At 55.9% G+C, this 19,267-nt stretch overlaps 1 protein-coding gene across 1 annotated transcript; it reads left to right on the top strand.

The window, feature by feature from the left end:
• Positions 1–2,291: 2,291 nt before the first annotated feature.
• On the top strand, positions 2,292–14,627 carry NARF (nuclear prelamin A recognition factor). The gene is made up of 11 exons (XM_080681223.1): positions 2,292–2,723; positions 3,974–4,054; positions 6,857–7,000; positions 7,819–7,951; positions 9,655–9,789; positions 9,949–10,067; positions 10,297–10,426; positions 11,099–11,162; positions 11,781–11,918; positions 12,187–12,344; positions 13,165–14,627. Exons 1-11 carry the CDS (start codon positions 2,697–2,699, stop codon positions 13,404–13,406), a joined length of 1,371 nt encoding a protein of 456 aa, XP_080537349.1. The 5' UTR covers positions 2,292–2,696; the 3' UTR covers positions 13,407–14,627.
• Positions 14,628–19,267: the final 4,640 nt, after the last annotated feature.

Below are 19,267 nucleotides of genomic sequence, written 5' to 3'. Positions count from 1 at the left end.
ATTTAATCCCGGTGGGAGGGAGGGTGAGGAACGGCCCCAACAGCCCGGCGTCGCGCAGAGCCCGCAGAGCCGGCAGATGCACTGCAGGGCACTCCACGGTCACACACAGGTGTCCCCCGGTCCCTTTTCATGGATGCATAGCACTACGTGGTGCGGGTAGATGTATTTGACAGGGTCCGTTCAGGAGAGAGAAGCCACACGGTACTTTGAACAGAGAGTTTAATATAACGAATTAATAACGGGATTGCAGCAAGGAGGCTGATAGGAAGTAAACTGGACTGTAAAGAATGGCCGGAAACAAGGCGAAGCCCCCAGGCTATGAAGGAGCACCCATGAGGACCCCACTCTGCCCCGGGGCCCAGATCTGGATCTCGCTGGAGAGGACTAGCTGTGGCTCACGGGATGCAGAGAGGCCGCTGGGTGCTGCACTGGTGGAGCCACTGGAAGTCCTTGTACTGGGAAAGCTTTTTCACCGAAGGTGTCTCGCTAGAGGCACTTGGCACAAAACCACTTAAGGGGTTGCCAGGGGGCGCTGGGGGCTGCTGGCCACCATGCAGTGTGAGCGCTGGACGCCGCAGAGGCGCTGTGAGCTGAAGGAGCCTGCAGGTCCAGCCCCGCGCAGCGCACCCAGGAAGAAAAGGGCTTCCTCCTGCAGTGTCTCTGCAGCGTCCGCTACTGGCAAAGCGGAACATCACACCTGACGGCCCAGAAAAGTAACTCGGATTCCTTTCCACAGAGCAGGCAGGCACTGAAGTTGAATTTGGAGCTGACATATAATGCATTGATAACAGGCATGATATGCAGAGGTTATTCACTCAGTCCCCTACTTACAGATATTGTATTTATTTCCAGTCTTTTGCTATTACCAATATTCATCAAGATTTTAACCAAATCAGATATCTCTTGCTCCCTTATTTAATATTGGTAGAATGCCAGTGCAGACTTCATCTCTAAATGGCTTATAATCTAGTAGAAAAGGTGGAATTATGCAAATAACAGTATGCAAAGTGGAATTTTTCCAGGGTATCAACAAACACAAACCAGCCCTAGCTGGTTTGGCTCAGTGGATAGAGCGTCGGACTGCGGACTGAAGGGTTCCAGGTTCAATTCTTGTCAAGGGCACATACCAGGGTTGCAAGCTCAGTCTCCAATGGGGGGCGTGCAGGAGGCAGCCGATGATTCTCTCATCATTGATGATTCTCTCTCCCTCTCCATTTCTCTCTGAAATCAATAAATATATATTTTTAAAAAGAAACACACAAACCAATTGTAATAGATATTATTGGAACATATTGGACCTTATTTAGACCCAATTTAAACTAAAAAAGAATGAGACGCTTGGGGAAACCTAGACACTGACTACATTTTTTTTCCAAAATATATTTTTACTGATTTCAGAGAGGAAGGGAGAAAGAGCGAGAGATACAGAAATGTCAGTGATGAGAGAGAATCGTTGATTGGCCGCCTCCTGCACGCCCCCCACTGAGGATCCAGCCCAGATGTGCCCTTGACGGGGAATCAAACTGGGACCCTGCAGCCTGCAGGCCCACGCTGTAGCCACTGAGTCAAACCAGCCGGGGTGACACTGACTACATTTTTAAATGAAATTAAGTGTCTGTACTTTGCCTTTTTCCCCACACATTATGGCATTGTTTGTTTTCAAAACATTAACAAAAATATATACAAATGACTACCTAAAATTATCCTTATTCATGCTGAAAATGGAAGATGTCTTCTGAGTGGTGCTGACATAGATTTAAGCAAAGGAGAACGTTAACACCTGAATTAAAGGGATGCATTTATAAAAAGCTGTATGCACCCAAAACTCTATATAAATAAAAAATTTTAATGGGGAAAATTCTGAAGACCCTAGTGAGGTTTCTGGGACCTGGACTGGCCTTTAAGTATTTTGTTGACCTCTGGGATTGCCAGGTTCTGGGATTCCCGAGGAATGCTGGTGTTTGATAAAGACAAACACACCCACAAGATCCTTTGCTTACTCTCCCCTGAATTCTTGGGGCCTGTTCTCAGTTCTGATGGTCCTGGGAGAGTATGCGCTGACCTTATAAAACATTCATTATTACCAGTTGAACATTTCCGTTTAGCCCTATACGTGGTACCATTTCTTGGAGAAAAATAACTCTTGGTCGAGTGTAAGGGCAGAGTCACCAATGTGCCCCGTAAGACGCAGTGGACCGACGCCAGCGCCCTCGTGCTTCAGGGACCACGTGCGCCCGGGTCCCGCCGCGCGTGCGCACTGCCGCCTCCCCAGGCCTACGTGCCGCGCCTCGGGGTGGCAATGGCGGCGGGCCGGGGCCGCACTTCCGCCCCTCCCCTCCAGGGCGGCACCGTCTCCATCGGGCCTGCGCCGGACGGGTGGCGCGCGCCTGGCGCCGAGCTGCGGGCCCCGTGCACCCCGGAACTACGCCAGCTCCGTCCTCGGGGCTGTCTGCCACTCGCTCAGCACCTTCGCGACCTCCGGGTGGGTCGGGGCCGCGCCCCGCCCCCGCGCATTCCGACTGGCTGCGGGGCCCAGCCCTCCCCCGTCCCGCGTTCTCATTGGCCGAGCGGCGCCGCGGGGTGGGGCCGCGCCGGGGGCGACTACAACAAAGGGCGGCGGGCGGCCGGCGGCGGTGACCGCTCTCCCGGTGCTTCCTCCAGGTCACGCGCGCCGGCCCCCGCCCGCCCCGCTCCAGATGAAGTGTGAGCACTGCACGCGGAAGGTGGGCCCGCGCGTCGGTGCGGACGGGGGTCGGGGTCAGGGGCCGGGCCTCGCGATCAGGGGTCGGTGCGGCTGGGGGTCAAGGGTCGGGGTTGATCGCCAATGGGCCCAGGAGCCCCGTCCGCGGCGCGGCCCGTGGGAGCGTGGGCGGGCGCCACGTTCTGGATCGGCAGCTCCGGGCCCAGCGTCACCGCGGCCTCGGGAGCCCGGGATCGGACGCGGGCCGCTCGGAGAGGACCGTCTGGGTTCGGTTGGACCGACTCCGACGGGGCATGAGCGCTAACCCTGCCACGGCCCGGGTGGTGCCGCCGCGGTCCGGGCGCCTTCCCTGGACTTCGCAACCGGCTCTAGTTCTCGGTTCGATCGCTGAGCCAGCCATTCAAAATGCTTTTTTTTTTTTTAAGCCAAAATCCCCAGAAAAGTAGAACAACCTGTTACCTCTCAGGGCTGTCAGAGCAAACCCCTTTGGGGATGTCAACCATTGATACGATGTTTTTCGTGTTTGTTTGTTTTTTTTAACTTTGCAAAAAACGTAAGTGCTTGTAGTAACAAAACAATACAGAAGTGTGGCCCGCCTCGCCACCTGTGTAACCATGGTAACTCGGTAGCCTTCCACTCTGTTTCTAGGCCGAATAACAAATAACCGCGCAGTGCGGGCAGAGGGATTGTTTTGTTTTTGTTTTTCTAACAATTGAATCAATAAATGTTGTTCCATCAGTTGCTCTTTTTTTTTTTAATCTAACATAATGCAGGAAATGGCTTGTCAGAGCATTTCTGGTATTTCTAGTTCACTGTGTTCTAAGTCCATGTGTGTCCAGGTAGTCAAGCCCTAATTTACCTGTTGATGCAAGGCACATGGTGTCCAGGTTTCAGCTAATAGGAATATGCAGGTGAGGTGGTGGGCGGGTACCTGTGCTTTCATTTTACTTCGTGTGTGTATATATATGGTTTCAGAGAGGAAGAGTGAAACATCAGTGATGAGAGAGAATCATGGATTGGCTGCCTCCTGCACGCTTCACACTGGGGATCAAGCTCTCAACCCCCACATGTGCCCTTGACCAGAATGGGACCTGGGACCCTTCAGTCCGCAGGCGGATGCTCTATCCACTGAGCCACACCAGCCAGGGCTACGTGTCCTTTTATTTACCTAGAAAAGATTTCCACTCATGAGGTTAATTGACAGAGAATAGGTATGCGTTTTTTAATTTCAGAGAGTCAAAGTTCTTCTATCTGTTTCTGTGCCTTTTCAAGGAATGTAGCAAAAAATCAAAAACCGACGACCAAGAGAATGCCTCAGTCGATGCCCCGAGTCCGGCCCAGGAGAACGGAGAGGCAAGTCGAGTTTTCTATTTCGTATCAGCCCAGAGGGAACAGCAGCTGCTGGCTCTCTCCCCTGCGGGGCTCATGTCTCCCCTACCTCCTTGCTCTGAGAAAAAGAGAGGCGAGACGTGAATGGGTAAAGCGGTGCCCCTGCCAGGGGCCAGGCCCGTCAGCGGGAGGCGCACGGCCTCCTCCCACATAACAGGGCCAAAGAGCTCGTCACCCCAAAATACGGCAGAACAGACTGTCGTGGGAACAAAGCAGAATGTCATCCTTGGTCATTTATCAGAAACAGTGGTGTGATGCTGAAACTTGCAATTCTTTTTTTAAAACCAAAAGTTCCATTCTGGAAAATGGGCGTTTAGGTGGGTAATTCATTCTCGTGGTTCTGTAAATGCATTTTTCTAACAGTTTCTTCACCAGCTCAGTTGTGGGGTTTTACATCTTAGCTAAGTGGCTTACTGGGCACAGATGCCAAGCTGGACCCCGGAGGACGTGTTTTGTACAGGGGGCCTCACTGCTCAGGACTGGCGTTTTGAGTAGCCCCACTGCCATCCCCGCCGAGCAGAGAGGAGGCGGCAGTGGGAGGTTAGGGTACTGCTTCCCTTAGAGTACTGGCACCAGTTTACCGATGGGAGGCGGCAGCCCCGGAGAAGCGAGTGCCGGTGTCCTCTGTAGGTCAGTAGTCTGACGCGCGTCCATTTGGTCCAGGGGTCCTCAAACTTTTTAAACAGGGGGCCAGTTCACTGTCCCTCAGACCGTTGGAGGGCCGGACTATAGTTTAAAAAAAAACTATGAACAAATTCCTATGCGCACTGCGGGCCCGGGACGAGTTGGCTGCTAAGCAGGACAGGCAGCGGCACCCGGCGGGCCGCACGTGGCCCGCGGGCCGGAGTTTGAGGATGCCTGGTCTGGTCCCTGTGCACCAGCACTGCTCTGCGCTCGGGCGACTGTGCGACTCCGTGAGTGCGGGGGGTGAGACCAGCACCCAGGGTCTAGGGCAGAAAGCAGGGACTGCCCGGGCCCTGCATCCCTGAGCAGCGGGCCTGGGCCCCACACCTGCTCTCTGGCTGCCTCACCTTGGGCGGCCATCTAACCCTGGGAGCCCCAGTTTCCTTATCAGTGACACGGGGAGTTGGGTTACTTCTCCTCCCCGCCCGGGCTTTGGTCATGGCAAGATAACGTGTACACAGCCGGAGCGGGCCCCCGCCAGCTCAGTGGGTGGACACCCTGTTAGGTTGGGCTCGCCAGGGAAGGGGCTACTGGAGTGGGCTTGGGGTCATGAGAATGGGGGGTGGGGGTGAGCCCACCAGGCACAGAGAAGGAGTGGACACAAGTGGTCTGGGGGAGGGGTAGTGGGAGCCCTGAGTCTGTCAAGGGTACAGATCCGATGTGTTTAAGGGCGGCTTCGGCTGGCTGAGCAGAGGGGGCATCGAAGGACACCACGTGGGAGGCAGGGTGTGGGCCTGGGTGGGCCGGCCAGAGTGGGCCCCTCTGCAGGGCCAGGATTCTCAGTGCAGCTCAGCAGTGTCTCGAGCACCAGCTGCGTGCCAGGCCATGTGCTCCAGACCCTTGGACACCCCCAGCCCTGTCACTGCGTTAGAAGTGCCAACCCTTGGGCCCATGCAGACCTCACACATATGCCTCTGCGATGTAATGTCCTGGGGGAGCTGCACAGTGGCAGGCACGTGGGGAGGAGGGAGGTGCCGGCGTGTACTCCCATCCTGCACAGGAGGCCCTCCAGAGCCCTCCAGTAACAGCTCGTGGTTGAAGGAAAGTAAATGCACAGCTGTCAGGAGCGCTTATTAATTTGTTCAGATGGCTCCGTAGGCTTCCGAACGTTCCTGTGTTCACTAAATAGTCCTTGAGCACCTTCTGTACGAGGGGCCTCTTGGAGGTGCTGGGGGCCAGCGGGAGGTGCTGGGGGCCAGTGGGAGGTGATGGAGCCAGCGGGAGGTGCTGGGGGCCAGCGGGAGGTGCTGGTGGACAGCGGGAGGTGATGGGGCCAGCGGGAGGTGCTGGGGGACAGCGGGAGGTGCTGGGGGCCAGCGGGAGGTGATGGGGCCAGCGGGAGGTGCTGGGGACAGCGGGAGGTGCTGGGGGACAATGGGAGGTGCTGGGGGACAGCAGGAAGAGGTCAGGGTTTCTACCCTCAGAGCTTACATGTCATGGCGAGAGTCAACACATAAATGCTAGCTGGTGATCTGGGCTGTTCGGTAGGTGCCTATGAGGACCCAAGGGGTGAGCTGGGCTCTTGGGGAGCATTTCCCGCAGGGGTGACCCGGAGCAGTTTGGCTGGAAGTGAGAGCCAGGGAGTGACGGACAAGGGCCATGAGTGGTTCGAGGAGAGGCCCTGTGCAGAGCCTCTGGGAGGGATGGCTCGTGGTTTAGTTCATCTCGGGGTTCCAGCGGCCCTCAGGAGCGGAGTGCCAGTCAGGGGCAGATGAAGTAGGCCGAGGGGGACCCCGGGGTTTGTAGCCTGGACGTCCCGGTGAACCGAGTCCCTGTTACTGAGGAGGACCGAGGGCCCAGTGCACGTGCAGTGCCTGAGCCGGCAGTGAGCTGTCCGGTTCTGAGCTCGCATGGTGCCGTGGGACTGGGTGGACTCACTGGGGAGAGCGCAGGAGCCCCAAGCGGGAGCCCCGAGGCAGCAGAGGGGGCTGAGGGAGGAAGACGGGGCCAGGATGCAGGAGTGCCGTGTCCTCCCCGTGGGTGTGGGCAGTGTCTGCGTCGTGCCTGTGCTGCTGCTGCCCTGGACCACGTGGGCGAGTCCTTAGTGAGGAACCAGGCCGAGACGTCCTCCTTCTTTCGTAGAAGGGAGAATTCCGTAAGTTGGCCGATGCCAAGATATTTCTGAGTGACTGCCTGGCGTGTGACAGTTGTGTGACCGCAGAGGAAGGAGTCCAAGTTTCTCAGCAGAACGCCAAGGACTTCTTCCGTGTTCTGAACCTTAATAAGGTAAGGGGTCCCGGTGCTCACTGGCACCCTGGCCTGGAGAGAGGGGTGGGAGTCAAAGAGGGGTGCAGAAGCCTCTGCTGGGACGTGCATGCAGCCTGGCCCTGGCCCTGGGTCCCGTGCCCTAGTCAACCCTCTGCAGGGTCCCTCCTCCTCAGAGCAAAATCAACCGGCCCAGTCACGCTCCCTCACTGACTGGGGCACTGGCTGTGGCCGGACCACCTGCCAGGCTCCCCGGGTTTGGGGGCGGCTTCCACCGTGCGAGGTCCTGCCATGGGAGATGCCCGAGGTCTCGGGTCTTCAGAGGCCAGGCTGATGTGGTTCAGCCTCTGGGGTGTTCTCAGAGGCGGGGGCGTCCCCTGCCCCTCTGTGCACGGGCGCCGAGCCCTGGCCCGCGTGCAACACAGGAGCCCGCAGCCCTGCGGGCCGTCGGGCTGGTGCTTGGACTGGAGCTGCATGGAATGTGCAGGGCAGTTGTGAGGACGGTGCGCACCGCACAGAGCCTCCTCCCGGGAGCGTGCGGCTCGGCTGCTTGCCCCCAGACGTTTGTATGGAGTTATCCCTCCTCCATGGCTATCGTTTTTCTTTGAAATGATCCTTTTCCTCCAGATACTTGGATTTATAAATATACCATTGTTCTTAAAGTCGACAGAATCTCTTGGGATGGCCCATATCTTAATTGTAATTTTTCTTCAGTTATTCTTACAGTGTTTGCCACTTTACCAGTCTTTGCACAAGATTATCTCCTACCTCCTGCCTGTTCTGGATCCCTCATTAGATTGTACCACCACCTGTGTGACGGTCTTCTCTCTTTCTCCTAGAAATGTGATACCTCACAGCACAAGGTGCTGGCAGTGTCCGTGTGTCCTCAGTCTCTGCCTTATTTTGCTGCTAAATTCAGCCTCAGTGTCACGGATGCATCCAGAAGGCTCTGCGGCTTCCTCAAAAGCCTTGGTGAGGTGCCTGTGGTGTCATCGTGAATGTAGAACAGGAGCTTGTAACCGCCTTTTTATACCCAGAGTTCAGTTTTCCGGGGCCCAGGGTAGTAACGTCTGTGACCCTGCCTCTGACCCACGGTGGGCCGTGTCACTTGCCCCTTGCTGTGCGGCCGGGTGTTGCATTACTGCCGGACGGCCCCTCCCGGAGCGGCGAGTGACCGGCTTTGGACAGGGTGGCCAGGGGTCATGTGTCCTGTTGCCCTGGCTATCGGGGCCCCTGCGTCATCTCTGTGTTGGGGAGCGACGGCTGCAGGGAGTGGCGTCTGGTCTCCTGGGAGCTCTGAAGAGCCGGCAGGAGGGAGCGGACTTTGTCCTCTGCAGCCTCATGTGAAGCAGGAAAGGCAGCAGCTCGGAGCAGGCAGGGACTCAGATGAGAGGCGCGCTGGAGGGCCCTGCCCCGGCAACAGGAGGGCTCCCTTATCTGCTGATGTCGGACTAGACCTATCCCACCCTGGAGACTTCCCGGCCCTCCTGCAGCCACCAGCGGGCAGGCTCCGGGGGAGCACGTGAGCCATTTGCCAAAGAACAGCGTTGTCACTGGGCAGTGCTCTTCAAAGACATAAAGACGCCGGGGCCACTGATACAATGAGCGGAGAGTCAGAGCAGGCAGGGCCCGCCAGCCCAGCTCCTGAGCCGCCTCTTCTGTCTGAGAAGCCGAGGGTGTGCTTTGCTTCACCGCAGAGCGGGCTGTTAGGTGCTGTGTGACCTTAGAGCGAAAGGCCTTCCCTTGACAGTTAAAAAAAATAAACAGGTGGGCATTATTTGTTACTGTTAATACTGAAGAGATACGTATTCACAGTGGAACGAATTCCTTAAGGTAATGGTTTCAGATGACACTTAGAATACTTACTACATTTCTTTTTTTATTTTATTTATTTACTTAATTTTTACTGATTTCAGAGAGGAAGGGAGAGGGAGAGAGATAGAAACATCAGTGATGAGAGAATCATTGATCGGCTGCCTCCTGCATAACCCTTACTGGGGATCGAGCCCGCCGGGCATGCGCCCTTGAATCCAACCTGGGACCTTTCAGTCCGATGCTCTATCCACTGAGCCAGACCGGCTAGGGCTACTATATTTCTTAAGGATAACTGGCTGCTTTTAAGATTTAGACTGGCTGTAGATATTAAACTTATTTGCTTTAATTTATTTTTAATTATTGAAAATATGTTCTTTTATTTCAAGCTTATTCACCAATAGTAAGAAAACTTATTAAGAAAAAGATAGCTAATTAAAGAACAACATAAAATTAAGATCATCATAAAGGTGCACTCAGGCAGTTTACTCGTTTCATTTATTTTAAAAACGTCAGGGATCATTACCGACTGAAATTCAGTTTAGACAGTGAATTGGAACAGAATGCTGCCAGTGCCTTGGAATATCCCATTAGTTTATGTGTGGAGTACTGTGAGGTGCTTACAATAAGATGTAGAGAGAAAGACAGGAAGTAGGAGAGAGTAGGTATTTTATTATGAAAAATACGTGCTATTGTTTAAGAAAAAGTGCAAGTCCTGTACTTACACGATTAGTGATGGAGCCGAGAGGCGAGGTGAGTGCAGTGCCCAGGAGGGAAGCTTGCAGAGTCCGCTAAGCTTGTCCCTCAGGGTCCAGACGGAGAGGGACCCGGCGAGCTGTGAGCTGATGCCCTCCTTCCCGCAGGGGTGCACTATGTCTTTGACATGACGATAGCCGCAGACTTCAGCATCCTGGAGAGTCAGAAGGAGTTTGTGCGTCGGTACCGCCAGCACCGCGAGGAAGAGCCCCGGCTACCCATGCTGACCTCCGCCTGCCCCGGTGAGCCCCCAGGCCGCAGCCGGCCCCGCCATACATTCCGGGGAGGCTGGACAGGAGATGACCGCTTCGCCCCGTGGACAGGGTCGCGGGAGCTCTGGGTCCCAGATGTGGGATGGGAAGCAGCCGGGAGGAACTGACGCAGCCCCGGTCTCTCCCCAGGCTGGGTCCGATATGCGGAGCGCGTGCTGGGTCACCCCATCACGCCCCACCTCTGCACGGCCAAGTCTCCCCAGCAGATCATGGGCTCTCTGGTGAAGGATTACTTCGCCAGACGGCAGGTAAGCCGGTCTCTTCCCGGAGGTCAGCATGAGAGGCGAGCCGGGACTGCACAGGGGGCTGACAGGGACAGGAACTGAGGCGAGCCAAGGAGACACGGGGCGTCGACGTGAAGCAGGGGCTGGTCTGTGGAACGGGGCTCCACCCAGAGCAGCTGGGCACTAAGGAGGCGGCGGGCAGAGTGGCAGCTGGGTGGCTCTCCGCAGCCTGGACCCTGCTCTGTCTCCACAGAACCTGTCCCCAGACAAGATTTTCCATGTCATTGTGGCCCCGTGTTATGACAAGAAACTGGAGGCCCTTCGAGAAGATGTTCCCACAGCTTTGCATAGTTCCCGGGGTGCTGACTGCGTGCTAACCTCAGGTGAGAGGTGGCAGGGCCAGGTGCGGGGGCGAGGGGGGCTCTGGCAGGACCCAGGACAGTGACGAGGGCAGCACTCCTGCCAGCGTGCACACGTGTGTGGCCCGGGCTGGGAGACAGGGCAGTGGGGGGCAGTCCCACCTCGCCAGGGAGTTCTGACAGCCCAGCCTGCGCGGGGGCACGCGTGACGGTTTCTCTTTTCGTGAAGTGGAAACATGCGTGTGCTGCGGGGACGTCGCTGCAGCCTGCACAGGGCCCCGTGCTAGGGTGCAAGGGCGTCTTTGGTCAGTCGAGCCCACGTGAGTCGGGTGCAGAGGGGAGTCCAGAAGTGGTTCTGATTTTCGGTTGGTCTCCTTCGGGCCATGGGACATCCGTAATGCAGCACCCTCCCTGTGAGGCTGTCACAGAGTCTTCACTTGGAAACAAACACAGGGATTGTTTGCAGAGAGCCTCATTTCAAGAGCAGATGAGGAATTAGACGCTTCTCTTATGTTTCATTTGCATTCTTCATGTTATTGGTGTTACTTTGCACTTGAGGTGGCCCCCTGCTGTCTGTGAGGGGGACGACACCCAGGTCACCTTGACCTAGAATTTCCCATGGGGAGAAGGTGACTTTGGGAACGGCCCGAGGACGCGTGGTGTCCACTGGGCCCAGCGCCTCTCGTGTGTCTGTAGGTGAGATTGTCCAGATAATGGAGCAGAGTGACCTGTCTGCCAGCGACGCCGTCGTGGATACTCTGTAAGTGGCTCTTGCAGGGAGGCCGCCTGTGGATGGGCCTCCCGTGGGGTCTCTGGGGGGACAGGTCCTAGGGCCTCCGACTTTACTAGGGGCTGTGCTGAGACGTGGGCATGGTGGCACCTGCCCTGGGCAGTTGCCTTAGGGAAACAGCAGATTCCTTGGGTCCCTTTGCGCCCAGGGTGACGTCGATGCTCCTGCTGTGTCCTGGGCCGGGGCATGTGCAGAGCACTCCTGGGCCACTCGGCGGTCCTGCCCATAGCGGCACCAGGACTATGTGTGGCCCTTTGTGGGAGGCTGGACTGAGGTTTACAGACTCTTAGCCCCTCAAGTACCGATGGCCACAGCCTGTGCTTGAGCCAGGCTGACCTTGTACCCTGTCCTGGTGGGGCTCAGGCAGGCTCGAGCCAGGCCCGAGGTTCTGGGGACACCCTGAGGCACGTGCAGCAGCGAAGGGAAGTCACTGCCTGTGCAGCCTGGTGGGCACAGATGGCGTTCAGGGTGCTGGGGTCTTGCTGGAGCTGAAGGGTTTGTGAAGGGTCTCACTTTCCATGTGGCAGCCCTGAGTCATAACACTTTGAAATCTGCTATAATTCTTGTCGCTTTTCTCTGCCTGACGAGGTTTGGAGACGTGAAGGAGGAGGAGGTGAGGCGCCACGAGGGTGCCAGCTCCGACGGGTACCTGGCGCACATCTTCAGGCACGCGGCCAAGGAGCTGTTCAACGAGGACGTGGGGGCGCTCACCTACCGCAGCCTGAGGTGCGTCTGCTCGCATGGTCAGCACGGCCTTTAGGGTAGATTCCCCAGAGCCGATGTGCATGTGTATGCATGTTAGCATGTGTGCATATGTGCATGCATGTGTTTGTGTGCGTGCTGGGGCAGGGCTGTCCTATTTGAGAGTGTCTCCGCCAGTCAAGGTCAAGGGTCTTTCCTGCGTTTACTCTTTGCTGATCTTCCCGACTTAGAGTGGAAATGACAAGCGGCTGAAGTGGACTCGACAGCCAGGGTCCCCGTGTCTGTGTTACAGGAACAAAGACTTCCAGGAGGTCGCCCTGGAAAGGGACGGGGAGGTGCTGCTGCGCTTTGCGGCTGCGTACGGCTTTCGGAACATCCAGAATGTGGTCCTGAAGCTGAAGAGGGGCAAGTTCCCCTACCACTTCGTGGAGGTCCTGGCCTGCGCTGGGGGTAAGACTCGCCCACAGCGTCGTGGGAGTGGTCCCTCCGCGCCCACCCTGAGCCTCACTCGGTCTCCATGGCTTTGCCCTCGTTGTTGTGACACAACGGCACCTCCCTTTCCTCACACCCACCTCGTGAGAAAAGAGCAGGTACTCGGATGTCACCTTGGAAACCCCTTGGTTCCAGGCTGAGGGGCCCCCTGAAGGGCCTCAGGAGGGGTGTCCAGCATCCATGCAGTCAGGGCAGAGCTGGGCTGCCTCAGCGCTGGGGAGCTGCTGGGAAGTGAGCAGAGGTCTCTGCCGCAGACAAGGGGGAGAGGTGGAGAGAGGCCTGGCCAGCGCGGAAATTTGCTTCAAATTCTTCTGAATGAATTTATATCCTGTGAATCATGACATCACCTAACGCATCTGAGAGGACGCAGCTCCCGTACAGGAGGCCAAGCTTTTGGGCGTGGGGGCTCCTGGGTGCAGCGGCGGGGGGAGGGGAAGGGGGGCCGGGCGTGGGCAGGAGGGCGCAGCGCACTGTGTGCTGCAAACACCAGGACACAGCTGCTTGTGCTGTGTCTGTGCGCCTGGTTCGGTGAGTTCCAGGGAAACTGGAACCCAGATGTGCACACACAGCCCACAGGGCTAAAGGTCAGCGAATTATTTTGGTTTCAGGTAAAGGCATGTCCTGGGCCATGGAAACAAAAAAGAGCAGGGGGCCCAGACCGTGAGCCTAGGACAGGGTTCCCCAGGCCTCGGGGCCACCGTGCCACTCCTCTCCTGCGCGGGACCCCTTCCCTGTAGGACGGAAGGAGGGAGAGTGAGCTCCTGCCTGTGTCTTTCAGGATGCCTAAGCGGCAGGGGCCAGGCCCAGGCAGAGGACGGGCGTGTGGACAGGGCGCTGCTGCGGCAGATGGAAGGCATCTACGCTGCCATCCCGGTGCGGCCCCCGGAGACCAGCGCCCACGTGCAGGAGCTGTACCAGGAGTGGCTGGGTGGGGCCGACTCTCCCCGGGCCCAGGCGGCCCTGCACACTGCCTACCAGGGCCCAGGGCAGACCGCCAGCAGCCGGGACATCAAGTGGTAAAGGTCCAGCAGACGCCCGGCCTGCAGGCGCCTGAGGAGGGGTGTCAGACGCGTGAAGGAAAGGCTTAGTGTCCCTGTCATCGCTTTGGTTTTCAGAATTCCCTGCTCCCCATCTGTCGGCTCCCTCCCTCTGAGGGGTGCCGTCATCCTCATGTGTGTGCAACTGGAATATTGTGTCTCGAGAGGATTGCCCCAATGTACGCATCCTTTTATCCGACGATGAGAAAATCCCAAAGAACAAGAATGGAGACAGGCTACTGTCCTTTAGGCTTAAAAACCCCCGAAGTGTCCTGTGAAGAGCTGAGACTGGGTTCTGTCCACGCCTCAGAGATTGGATGAGGAAATGGCCCGGCTTGGCCCTGACTTTACCCACTTATGTTACTCTTGAAGGTGTCTTTGCCACAATGTGAATGAACTGCCACCTTTTGGAATAGGGGCTCATACGGAAGTCTGCATTCCCACCTTTTCTTGAAACGGATCTACGTTCTGCAGCTGTGGCCACCATCCTGAGACCGGGTCCTGTCGCTGGGAATCGGGGGGGGGGGGGCACGCGTGCCCTATTACATTCAGGGATTGAGCTGAACTCACTTTGGGGGAGGCCTGGCGAGGGTGACAGGTGTCACAGACGGAAGGATGGAGAATGGAGAGGTGGACACCCTGCTCGGTCCCTCCCTGGGTGGGGTCATCAAGCAGCCGGGACATCAAGTGGAGAAGGTCCAGGTGAAGGCCAGCCAGCCCGCCCCACAATTGGGTGAGATAGCGTCCTCTGTCCGCCTCTCCCCTGTGGGCCGGCCACTCCCCTCAGCTCCAGGGAGCCCTCTGCGTTCCACGACAGCGCGCTCTGCCTCACGTGCTGCTCGCCCTGAACGAGAAGGAAGAGAGCGGTTGGCCCACAGCTGACGACACAGACAGATCGCAGCCACCAGAGCCAGCACCGGGCACGTTAGGCCGCCCTGTGATGGAGGCCTGTGGCCGGTCCGGTGTTGGTTTCCAGAGCACTTGGATTTTGTTACCGTGTGGGTAACTTTGTTCTTGAGCCCCTCGGCCTGTTAGATTTCCCTCATTCATGTGTGATTTTACCTGTGCACCCATCTGGGTTGATAAGTGGGACATTGTGTGAAATTACCTATTTTCTGCTTTCAGTCTATTTACAGTGGGGTTCATCCTCTGCAGTAATGTAGATCCATTTCTGATTACGGAATAAACAGTTAAGTGTCTGGTGTGGGGCCTTGGGTGAATGCTGCTGCTCTCCCAGCCAGGGCCGCCGTGTCTCTGGGCTCCGCCTCACAGAGTTGTGCCCTCACCTTTTACTGCCTGAGCCAACAGCTGGCCCAGGGGCCTGAGCCTGAGTGAAGGGGGGGGGGGGGCGCTATGGGGAAGAGGAGGGACAAAAGGAAGAGGAAACAAAAGGGGAAGCCATGTTTCCATACAAAACTGCTTAAAATGTAAGTTCTAAGAAATCTTACTGTTCAGTGGAGGGTGTGGGGGGTGGGACAAAAGGCACACACAGGTCCCACCGGGATTTGAACTCAAGATGCTGGATTCAGAGTCCAGAGTGCTAACCATTACACCATGGGACCAGACACTGCTATGGGCCTACACATTTTGATGGCGACACAGGAATGGGCAGGTTCAAAGGCTGAGCCTGAGCTGGCTTATGGGTTGGGATTGAAAAAGAGGTTACCTGGTAGCAGAGGATGGGTTATGGGCCCAGCTCACCCCCACTGTCCACCTGCTGCACATGATGTCGATTGTGACTGACAGTGACAGATGTAGCGCCCTCCTGTGCAGCCCCAGTGGGGCAGGAGCAGGGCAGGGCCCACAGGGCCAGGCGGGTGTCATTTCTTCCTTACAAAACGGCTTAAAATTCAAGTGTTGAGAAATCTTGCTGTCCAGTTTTATAACTGGAAAAACTGTGCCGTTTCTAAAGGAAACTTTCCCCCAGGAACATTCTGGATATAAATCCTTTGAGGGGAAAAAAAAATCTCTGAATTTGTGTGGAACCTTTTCATGTAAAAAGTGTCCATGGAGCTACTGTTGCAGATAGCAGGGTGTCCCCTCCCTCGAATCAAGAGAAGCACCCGGAGAAAGAAACGGCGTCAAACGATGAGGATCAGCCAGGAGGAACTTAATGAACGGCCTTAGTGAGCAGGGTTAAAGGAAGCCAGTCGGGGTGGTAAGCGCCCCAAAACTAGCCACAGCCATGAGTGGTCAGAACCCCGAGGCCTGGGAGCAGTTCCTGGACCCCGTGGCACCTGAAGCCAATGTGTAGGCACCAAACGGGAGCCGAGGCTTTCTCAGCGGAGCACGTGGGCCCAGGCCAGGCAGGAAGCAGCCGAGGAGAGCCCGCCTTCCCCTCCATGTCTCTTCTTCTTGCAGGGTTCCCACAGCATGCAGCCACTCGGCTCTTTGCCCTCTGCTTCCTGTCGGTTTTAGGGAAGAGAAAGGGGGGTCTGGAGGGCAAACAAAAGACACCCAGGAGGACCAAAGGAAACCACCATAACCCCAGATGGACAACTGCCATGGGCATCGAAGGGAGGACCTGAAGTGAAGGCCTAGGCAAAGCCAGCGGGCAGGGGCTTCTGAGCACCAGTGACAGCCAGCAGGGTCAGGGGGCCCTGGGCTGAACTTCAAGACAGACCTGCTGCTGCCATGGGGGGTGCAGCTCTCTGAAAGGCACCCACAGGGCTGTCTGTGAGCCTGAATCTCCACCACAGGGTAGAGGGTAGCTTCTGAGTCTGAGAAACCCAGGCATACACATGCAGTTACAGGCGAAAGGTGGCCCCCGGCGGGAAGGCAGGGGAAACCCCTCTGAGCAGCACATTCCATCAGCGCCCCCCTGCGGGGCCCCAATAACACCAGGCTGGAGAATTAGTGTCAAAGAGCCTGGCCAATGAGGCATATGGATGGACTCTTTGGAACAGGCCCAGAATTTGAGCAGATTCATGGTCCACATGAAAGGGCTCCAGTGCAGGAAGGCTCAATCGTGCACACATAATCTGCAGATGCCGTCAGACTCTCCAGCCACCCTAATGATGCTTGTTTAACCCTCGGACCAAAATGGCCGTGGAGACAGGGAAGAGACTAGGCCCAGGCTTCCCCCCACCAAGCCTGCCTGGGCTGTGACGCCTGCTGACATGTTCAGTGGCCAACAGTAAATCCCAATTCTGGTTGCGGGGGAGAGGGCACCAGCCGCCTGATGGCAGGTGACTTCACTGATCCTTTCCCTGGGGCGACCTGCGAGGCCACGTTGGAATAAGCCCCCATTCCAGCCCTTGAGTGTTTGCTTTTGTTCAGGACCCGCGGTCATGGCACCCTACACAACACCGCTCCTGGCCAAGCCACAGGCTACAGCAACAGCCGCAGGCAGCGGGCCTTCCCGGAAAAACCTTTTCCTTCCCGTTCTTCACCGCCTGCAGGCAGCTGCCTCACAAGGAAGTGTCCGAGCTTCTTCCTCTGAGCCTTCGAAGTGAATCACAGGAGCCAAGCGGACAGCACTTTTCCATGCTTCTGACTGATACTGCCAATCGCTCACGCGGAGGGCGCCCCGATTTTCAGCTTTCAGCCCAGGTTAGAGTCGCAGGCAGGGGCCTGTGTATTCATCCCGCACCCAAGTCCCGCGGGTTCCGAGTCCACAGGCACAGCCCCGACCGATCGCAGGCGAAGAGGGGAGCAGACGGCGCGACAGGCGCTGGGACATGGCGTATGTGCCTTTCCCCGTCAGGACATCCTAGAAGATGCTCCGCAGGTGCGAGGCCCCATCCCGGTCATCGGCCGTCACGTGGGCGCCCGGTCACGTGCTATTGCGTACGTCAGTGTCTTGGCGCCGGCGTGCTGTAGCCCCGCCCTTGCAGGAGTGCACACGTCTGCGCATGCGCACCTGGCAGCGCGGGGCCTGGAGCTAGCCGGCGCTTTCGCGGGAAGGAGGGGTCGGGGATCTAGGGACACGACCAGGGATGGGGCGACGTCAGGGTGTCCGCCCTTCGTGGGCCGTTGATTTACAACCCGACTTCACCACCCGGACCGTGGAGACTGCACCCTCGCGTTCCTTGCCCTCCCCGATCGCGGGTCCCTGTGCCCAGGTGCCCAGGAGCCAGGGCTCCGACGTCCTCTCCACCTTTTGCCCCGCTCCCCACCCCACGCCCACTGTCCCTCAAACTTGTGCAGTTTGGAGCACCCTTTTTTAAAAAAATGCATATTTTCATTGATTTCAGAGAGGAATGAGAGGGGGAGAGAGAGAAACATCAATGATGAGAATCATTGATCAGCTGCCTCCTGCACATCCCACACTGGGGATGAGCCCACAACCTGGGCATGTGACCTGGTCCATAGGTCCACACGGTTGGGGCTGGAGCACCCTTTTTAAGAGAAAAAGTACAAAATTAGATACAAAGATGGGAATTGATTAGAATAAGAAAAGTAATCACAACAAACAGTGAAGTCTACAAAGCTGATCAATACCACAAACTTCATACAATTAACTAATACAATTGATTTTACTAATTAACTGCCTGGCACACATATTTTTTCCTAATTTTTTGGATGCAGACTTGGATGCGGCAATGATTTGGTAGAACTTTTGACAGAGTGAACAGGGAGATAATTCAGTCTTTGCAGGGTGGGTCGCATTTTTATTTTTATTAATACTTTGGAAAAGACTGTCAGCTCTGCATTCTTCCTAGTAATGCAAAATAAGCTTTAGGATTGCTATCCAATTTGGCCAAACCTCTCCTGTAAGAGCCAGGGGATTTCAGGTGTTTCAGGTGTCTGGCTGCAGGGCCTGGTCTGCCGTCTCCCCGGGCCTCAGAGTGGCTAGTTATGAGCTTTGTGTCATTGTTTTTGTGTTTTTTTTAAAGTATGTTTTTATTGATTTCAGAGAGGAAAGGTGACGGAGCAAGAGATAGAAACATCAATGATGAGAATCATGGAGCGGCTGTCTCCAGCATCCCCCACGTTGGGGATCAAGCCTGCAACCTGGGCATGTGCCCTGACTGGGAATGGAACCGTGACCTCCTGGTTTACAGGTTGACGCTCAACCGCTGGGCTACGCCGGCTGGGCAACTTTGTGTCATTGTTGATAGCAGCATTTCATGTCAAATCCAGAAGAAATGGGAACTGCTTTCTTTTTGTGATTCACTCACCTTCCCTATTTGAATCACATACATTCTGCCCCTTTCTCTGCCCTTTGAGAAGGAGCCCACCGTCCTCTTACATGATTTGTGTGCCCAGGTAACCGTGGCCAGTGCTCTGTGGAGATTTAGTGACTTCCCAGGGTTCTAAAGGTACTGATCTGAAAGTCTGTCTGGTGTAAGTGATGTCTGTCTTGTTGAAAAGCGAATACAAGCAAAACAATGCAAGCAGCCTTTACTCATGGAATAGGTGAACATCACTGGGCAGGTTTCCTGGTAAAAGATAATTCTTTCCAAATGTTTTGAGAATTATCTCTTTGGTCTGTTGTGTGTTTTAGCTGATTCTCTGTAACAGGGATCACAATTTTGAACTAATGAGTTTTTCACTAAATAGTGCTGGGGAGACAGGCATGATGAACCCTCCATGCTTCCAAGTCAGCGGAGTCTGGCCCCAGCGGTGCGTCCATCCTGCGTTACCATCCTCTTCCTTCCACTTTACTTTTCCTTCTGCTTTCTTGCTTCCTGTTTAGGAGTGTCCTGATTCTCACAATATCTTCCATCTCTGTGTTGTCATTTTCGTTATTCATATTTTCTTTGCAATCATAATTCATTTCCTTCGTGATTTGACCATGACTGGTTTTAGTTCCATTGTGATATACTTTTTACTTTAACAAATATGTTTTTATTGATTACACAGAGGAAGGGAGAGGGAGAGAGAGAGAGAAACATCAAT

Source organism: Plecotus auritus (assembly GCF_963455305.1).
Source record: "Plecotus auritus genome assembly, chromosome: 7".
Taxonomy (NCBI): Eukaryota; Metazoa; Chordata; class Mammalia; order Chiroptera; family Vespertilionidae; genus Plecotus; species Plecotus auritus.
Note: the sequence above shows the minus strand (reverse complement) of the source record. Positions and strands in the feature narration are given on the sequence as shown.